The 7,847-nt window shown below is 46.4% G+C and overlaps 1 protein-coding gene across 2 annotated transcripts in view; it reads right to left on the reverse strand.

The window, feature by feature from the left end:
• The window catches only part of Ttc39c (tetratricopeptide repeat domain 39C), an 82,539-nt gene that overhangs the window by 17,319 nt on the left and 57,373 nt on the right, over positions 1 to 7,847 (reverse strand). For both annotated transcript variants that reach the window (XM_028759491.1, XM_028759492.1), the window contains one exon: positions 57 to 150. In XM_028759491.1, coding sequence (XP_028615324.1) covers positions 57 to 150 — 94 coding nt within the window. The remainder of the gene's footprint in view (positions 1 to 56; positions 151 to 7,847) is intronic.

The following is a 7,847-nucleotide window of genomic DNA, read 5'->3' on the forward strand; positions in this document are numbered from 1 at the left end:
GGATTCTCATACTTACCGATTTCATACAGACAGACATGCTGGATTCTTATACTTACCGATTTCATACAGACAGACATGCTGGATCTCCCTCTGGTCTACAGCCAGCTCCAGAGCAGTGTGAAAGGAAGTCAAGGCACTGTTGATTTGACACTAAGGAGAGAAAGAAAAGCAGGGTGACTGGCTATGACCTGCCATCAGTGTCACCATCGTAAATCACAACTAGCTTTTCCAGAGCATGCAAGCTGTTTAAGGGTTGCTGAGAAAACATGCCACTTTGCTTTACATGAAATTAACCTCAGAACATTAACTCCTTTGTAAAATTGTTTTCTAGGGCTGAAGAGATGGCTCAGTGGTTAAGAACATTGACTGCTCTTCCAGAGGTCCTGAGTTCAATTCCTAGCAACCCCATGGTGGCTCACAACCATCTGTATTGGGATCTGATGCCCTCTTCTGGTGTGTCTGAAGACCGCTACAGTGTACTCATATACATAAAATAAATGTCTTTAAAATAAGATAAAGTTTAAAAAAACCTGTTTTCTACTTCTTTTGTGTGTGTGTACATACATGACACAGGCAGCACACATGTGGAGGTCAGAGGACAATCTATGGAAGTTGCTTCTCACCTTCCACCATGAGGAAGTCAAGTCTGCAGGCTTGGGCACCAGTGCCTTAGTCCTCCATCAGTCCCTTTTTCTTTTCTTGTTTTGGGATACAGGGTCCCTGTGGTGGTTTGAATGAAAATGGCCCCCAGAGACTCATAGGGATGGCATTAGTGGAGGTGTGGCCTTGGTGGAGGAAGTATGACACTACAGGGTGGGCCCAGTGGCTCTCTCCTTCTGCTGCCTGTGGATCCAGATGTAGAACTCTCAGCTCCTTCAGCACCTTGTCTGCCTGCCTGCTGCCATGCTTCCTGCTAGGATAACAATGGACTCTGAACTGTAAGCCAACCCCAATTAAATGTTTTCTTTTACAAGAGCTGCCATAGTCATGGTGTCTCTTCAACAGCAAAAGAAACCCTAATTTAGGCAGTCCCACTGTGCGGTCCACACTGGCTTCAATCCCATAATCCTGACTCCAGCTGCCCTTCCCTAGTAGCTGAGACTGCAGGTGTACACCTCAAAGCCCAGCTTAGGCAGTGACTTTTCCAGAAAGGGATCATCTCACCCCATGTTCCCCACACTAGTCTCTCTGCATGCATGTATGCAGACTTTGTTGTATGACAATTGTCCACCAGTCTAGTTCCTTGTAACCAGCACATTCAATAGAAACAAGGACTATACTCTGTCTTCTGGTTAATATCCAGTTGTGGTCCAGTAGGAATAACCATTGAAGGCACTACCATCAACCCTTGCCCTATCTGGTCCCTCTGTTCTACTGGACGATGGATGGTTGGATTCTAAACTGAACACAGGTGTTCATTTGCTTCTGGTCATTTGGTCTCGGTCTCTCAATACTCAGAACTCTCTGAGGCTCTAGACTCCATAATGTGTGCATCTGCCCACTGCTGTGCCAAACCCACCAGCTCCCAGATGCCAGTTTTGTTTAGTTATGGTTCTAGAGATCTCCCTGCTTTGGACTCAAGGACAGGGTGGTGGTATGTGAATATTTTACATATCAAACAGATCTGGCCACTGGTTCTTCCAGCATCCCTCAGTCCTTACCCTGTCATACACTGCCCGCAACCTTGAATTTTCCAGCTGAGGGGCTGGGCTGCCTTTCCCACAGAGGCTCCTCCCCTATATAATCCAGACACTTGGTCATGCTTGCACAAATTCATTCTCTCTCTCTCTCTCTCTCTCTCTCTCTCTCTCTCTCCCTCTCCCTCTCTCCCTCTCTCCCTCTCTCCCTCTCTCCCTCTCCCTCTCTCCCTTTCTCTCTCTCCTTTTCCTTCTCTTCTTAGCTCTCCTGCCTTTTCTCTCTTTCTATCCCCACCCCCATGACAACTTCCTTGGTTTCCTTCCTTGAGGTCAGTGAACTTGCCCACCCAGGAGCAGCTTCCCAATAAACCCGCCTTGGTATAATCTAATCCGGCTTGAACTGGCTCATTTTACCAGCAGAGAGATAACCATCACTCCCCTCACCAAATCTGCAGTTCCACTTTCTATGGTCCCAGTTGCTTGTGGTCAACTGCTGTCTAAAAATAGAATACAGCATGGGAAGACACTTTGAGAGGTACAAGAGACCACATTGCTGTGGATTTGGTCTAATGCTGCATGTACTATGTTAATTTGGCCTCAAAATTGCATGAGACTCTGCAGGTGCACACAGAAGAGGCTGGGTGCTTTTGATTGGTAAATAAAGTTGCCGGTGGCCAATGGCTGGGCAGAGAAACAGAGGTGAGACTTTAGGATTCCTGGGCAATAGACTGAGGAAGGAGCAGGAAGAGAGACAGCTGCCATGCCGAGAAAGGAGTACAGGCCACGCCTGAGAGGTGCCAGACAGAGAACACAGCCATCTTGTAGATGCTGGGGAATTCAGCCTGAGAGGGCTGCAGGTCTGGGTCCGGGGTGAACTCAGAATGTTGGGGTGATTTGAGCAGAGTTATTTGGGTTCAGCAACACTACATTATTGTCATTTTTACAACAGTATATGGCTGACTCTACTCTGGTTTACTTTTGTTCTTTGCCTAATGTATACATTAAATTGTGGCCTGAGTAAGTATGTATAGGAAAAATGCAGATCTAGCGTTCAGCTCTCTCTGTGGTTTCAGCGGTCACCGAAGGTCTTGGAACACATGCCTCCTATAGAAGGAACCACTGTCCATCTGATTTTTCTTTCCATTAAAAATTTCTTTCTATGTTTGCTAACCTCAGGCTATAAGAATTTGATAAGAACTCTCAAAAAGCATCAAAGAGTCAGAAAAGGTCCAGACTCATTAAATAGGCATTAACAGCCTTTCTGTACCAAGAATCTAAAACAAAAGCTCCTCCCCTCCCCCCTCCCTGGGAGACCACACAGCTTGCTCTGTGGGTGGTGCTTCTACACATTCCTTCCTTGCTCCAGCTGGACTGAGGCACCATACCTGCTCACCCCTTCCCCGCTACTGCCCAGGCCTTCTCTTCTGTGCCTGTTCTGTTTGCTGCTTCTCTTGCCTCCCAACTCTCTTCCTTACAAGGCAGCCAGGCAGGGACAACAAGAAGGGTCCTGGAAAAGGTCTGCAGAAGCCCTCAGGGTCACTGAGGCTGCGACGCACCAGAGGTGATCTGCAGGACAGACTGTGACTCAGGAAGTCTGTGGGCTCAATGGTTCATTCACAAATATTCAGCCTGACAGATAACTGCCCTCGTGTGACACACCATTTTGTTGTCAGAAGGACTCAAGCTATGACCTTCAAATCCTCAGTGAAGCTGGCAGGAAGCCACAAAGAGACTTTTCACTTAGTCATTCTTCCTGTGCTTAAAGGATGCAGCCTGTGTGGGAGGGGACCTCAAGACCATGTGACAAAACAAAGCTCCTGTGGCGGGATCACACAACAGTAAGAATGCAAGACACCAACTCTGTGACAAAACCTTTCATGATGCATGTGTGCAAGTGAGTGTGCAGGTGAGGGTGCAAACAACTGTGCAAGTGAGGGTACAGGTGAGTGTAGGCCCTCAGACATTTTTTATGCTTGTCTCCAATTGTTCCCTTGAGAGCAGCAGTTCTTTTCCAGCACCCTCTCCTCACTCCTTATTTGTTTGCGCAGGAACCATAGCATTGTGGACTCTGCTTCATGCGTCCCTCGGTGCCTAGTTAAGGACATGGGGCACTCACACAGGATATTTCTGAGTGGGCCACTGCAACCAAGCTGTCCCCAGTTTCATGTTCAGTGCAAAGCTAAACTGGCCTCCAGAGGACAGAATGGCACCCAGGCAGCAACTGGGTCTAGACCTAGCTAACACAGTGGAAATAAGACTCTGGCATCGAGAAAGAAAGACGGAAGCCAAGGAATAGCACTCACACCACACTGTAGCTGCTCTTGATGTTTCCTAAGCCTCTCCAGGATGGGCACGCATTGGTGCATTTTCAAACAACTTAGTCAAGTAGCTAGCATTTAAATTCTGATCTGATTACCTGCAAAGTAAGCTTTCTTGAGCCACAGTGTATGTAGATTTTCTGTGCATATGGACATAAGAGACTGAACCCCTGAAATGGCCAACACTATCAACCTCAGTCTCCAAGCTCCCCTCACTCAGGGTCCTCTCCTCAAACCAGGGCACTAGCTGCTCCCTCCCCAACCTCGTGGTGACTGGCCACCCACTATGTCTCTGTCCTTTGAGTTCCTGTCATGATTGGCCCTGCCACACTGTTTGCACTGTTGGCACTGCCATTCATACTGTTTTGTGTGGACGGGACGGTTCTTCATGACATCCATCAGCAGGTCTATGACATCAAAGGTACTAAACACCTGAACTTCTCTGGATAACAGCTAAAGCAGTCAGTTCTTCAGTCTCTACCCAGTCAGTATAAAGCCCCTTGAAAAGAAATCACCAAATCCTCCACTAACAGAAGTGGAGCCAAAGTGGGCATCATGTACAGAATTCCCTTGTTCTCTCAACAGTCAAGCATGTGATTTGGGAAATGTGTGACAGAGAGTGCTTCCTCCTGGGACTCACAACTCAACTCAAGTGGAAGAGGGACACTAACAAATGCAACACCACACACTCAACACTTTTTCTTGCTTGTGTGACGGTACTGAAGGCTGGCATTTGCTGGGTAGCAGGCACAGTCTTCTTTACATAGATAAGCACATGGGATCACAGATGCAGGCCAAGAGCTAGCCAAAAGGCTCAGCGAGTAAAAGCACTTGCCTTGGCAGCTAACCTTAGTTTGATCCTGTATAATAATGGAAGAAGAGAACCAAGCCTACACGGGTATGTATGCTCTGACACCACATGCATGTTATAGCAGGTGTGAGAACACACACTTACACAAACAATCTCACACAGCACACTCATGTACACAAATAATAATAATAATAATAATAATAATAATAATAATAATAATGGCACTTTAAAAATCTAGGCAAGGCCAAAAGGTGGAGGAATGCTAGGTGTTGAACCTAGACCTAGGCATTCTGGCCAGGCACTGTCCACTGAGCTAAACTCCCAGCCCACAAGCCCTTGTAGAGACGATCCCAGTCAACACTCTCTCTACATCAGAATGCTTTTTTTTTTTTGGCATGATGGAGAAAAAGTAGAAAATTGAAAAAGAAACTGTGTCATGTTAAAGATGACATCAAAGAATTAAAAATAATTGGCAGGAGAGTGCCAAGAATTAACTCAGGATTCGAAGAAATGGTGACTATGCTGGTTTATGAACGAAGCTGAGGCGTTAAGAAGACCGGGATTCAAGATGAGAAAGTAAGACAGAGAATGGAGACTCAAATGACCAACTGTGAACAGAGACGGGCCTGAAAGAAAAGGACCAAGGGCATAATCAGAACAGTGACCTCAAAGTGGCCCCTGGCTATAAGGGTGCGTGGAGGATGCCATTAGGTATCTGGCTAAGGACCTTTATAAACTCACAGTTGCACAACACCAGCACCTCAATGTAGAGCAGTGTCCTCATCTTCATCTTGAATATCATCAGCAACTGCACACCCTCGGTGGTCTTGTAACTGTGCACTCCCTGGACCAGCATGGACTGCTGGCAGCACGTCCCGACCCCTGCATGCGACATCCTTTCTAGTGCTGGATTACAGCCCACAGGATGGAGACACCACGTGCTTTTTCTTTCTCCTGCTGACAGACACTGGCTTTGCCTACTTTTTTACTATTAAGGATAATAAATAATATGGAATTTATGTTTTCCTTTCTCTTGAGTATTTTCAAAGAACTGCTTTATACTTTGAAGACATGTTTAGGAGCTTTACAGAGCACCTGTTCCACTTCGCATTACCCCCAGCAATGGATGAGGGTTCTACACCTCCACAGCCACACCGGGCTGTTTGTTTGCTTCTTGCTGTTTTGTGCAGTGTCACTACACACTGCCAGGTGGGTGTGAGGCCCTACCTCCCACTGGATTTGATGGACAGTTTTAAATGACTTTCAACAGCAAGTATCTTTTCGTAGGCTTATCTGCCCTTTGCATCTTGACAAATATTCACTATAGGTCATCTGTAGGTCAACATGGAGGCTATGCCAAAGCCCATAAGACCTTAAGAGGCTGGGCCACTGACACCAGCCAACACTGCCGACCTCTCTTAAGAGGCCGGGCCACTGACATCAGCCAACACTGCCGACCTCTCTTAAGAGGCCGGGCCACTGACACCAGCCAACACTGCCGACCTGTCTTAAGAGGCCAGGCCACTGACATCAGCCAACACTGCCGACCTCTCTTGGGTGAATATACTCCAAGGAGAAGTTCTGCGTCTCATAGTAACTGATGCCAATTTCAAACTGGGCAATCTATCCATTTATTCTGAATTTTAACACTGTTTCCAGACACAGTCCTCCTTTGAACATGTAATTTACAAAGTCCTTCCCCTAGTCTAGGCTGTCACTTCGCTCTCTCAGTGTTTATGACACTAGTGTTTCACTGGGCTGTAAATCAATCCACCTATGATTTTTTTTTTTTGTCTCTGTATTTTTGGTGTCATATATAAACCACTGCCTAAGCCAAGAGGTGTGCAATTTTAGATTCTACATTTAGAACTGCCCCTTTGTCAGTGAATTTTATGTAGGAAATAAAACAGCTTTCCAGAGAAATTCTTTCACATGTGTGTTCGGTGGTTGTAGCACCAACTTCTGAAGTCATTTTTTGTTTGTTTGGTCATTGATTGGTCTTGGTGCCCTTGTCAAAAGTCAACCAACCATAAAGGGGAGGCTTCTTTCTCATTAATCCTTATGTTGACTCTTACATCAGTGCCACACCATCTTGATTACTCTGCAGAAAGTCTTCCAACTTTGATCTTCTTTTTCCAGACTGTTCTGGCTTCCCTGGGTCCCTGAATTTAGGTCAGCTTGTATGCCTCTGCAAAAAGGCATTGATGGGTTTTTCTGTGCATTAGAGGGGACAGAGCCTAGGATATCACACACACACCTCACTGTTGAGAGACACCCCCGGCCGGCCTTCAAGCTGCAGTTCTGAGGACTCTGTTCAGGGTTTGATGATAATTAAAAGAACAATGCCATCCTTTACATACTATCTGCAAACCGCTTCACCCTGAATCACTAGGGGTGTAAGAGAGGCAGAAGAGAAGCAACCTGGGACTTGGCTGACTCAATAAAGTGCTTGTCACATAACCAGAAGGATCTGAGTTCAATCAGCAGAACTGTGTACAAGCCAGGTATGGCCAGCCAAGCCTGTAACCCAAGTACTAGGGAGGTGTGCACCAGAGGAGCCTGGGAACTCACGGGCTGGCCAGCCTAGCTCAGTCTTTGAGCTCCAGGTTCAGTGAGAGACCCTGTTTCAAAACAGGTGGTAAGTAATTGAGGCAGACAGCCAACACCAACCCCTGGCTCCACAACCATCTGTGTACCTATGCATTCCCTGGCACCACACACACACACAAACAGCAGGGTAGAATACTGCTGCCATAGAATCAACTGGCTGTCTATACATTTGCCTGTCCTGAAGATTACATTCAAAATAAACCACAAAATTGCATATGGGTTTGTCTAGCCTTTTCCACACAACATCATTTCCTTTCACCCACATGTACAAATTACCACATTGGGGAGCAGCCCGTGGCATGCTGCCTAAGTAGCATCTCTCTTCATTTAACAAGAATGACCCAGCAGTTACTGCTGTTTGCTTTAGTTCTAACAATGCCTCTAGAGTTATACCTATAGACACTCAGGAAAAAAGAAAGGAGAGAGAGAGAGAGAGAGAGAGAGAGAGAGAGAGAGAGAGAGAGAGAGAGA

The sequence above is a fragment of the Grammomys surdaster genome, unplaced genomic scaffold, assembly GCF_004785775.1.
Source record: "Grammomys surdaster isolate TR1022 unplaced genomic scaffold, NIH_TR_1.0 126298, whole genome shotgun sequence".
Lineage (NCBI taxonomy): Eukaryota > Metazoa > Chordata > Mammalia > Rodentia > Muridae > Grammomys > Grammomys surdaster.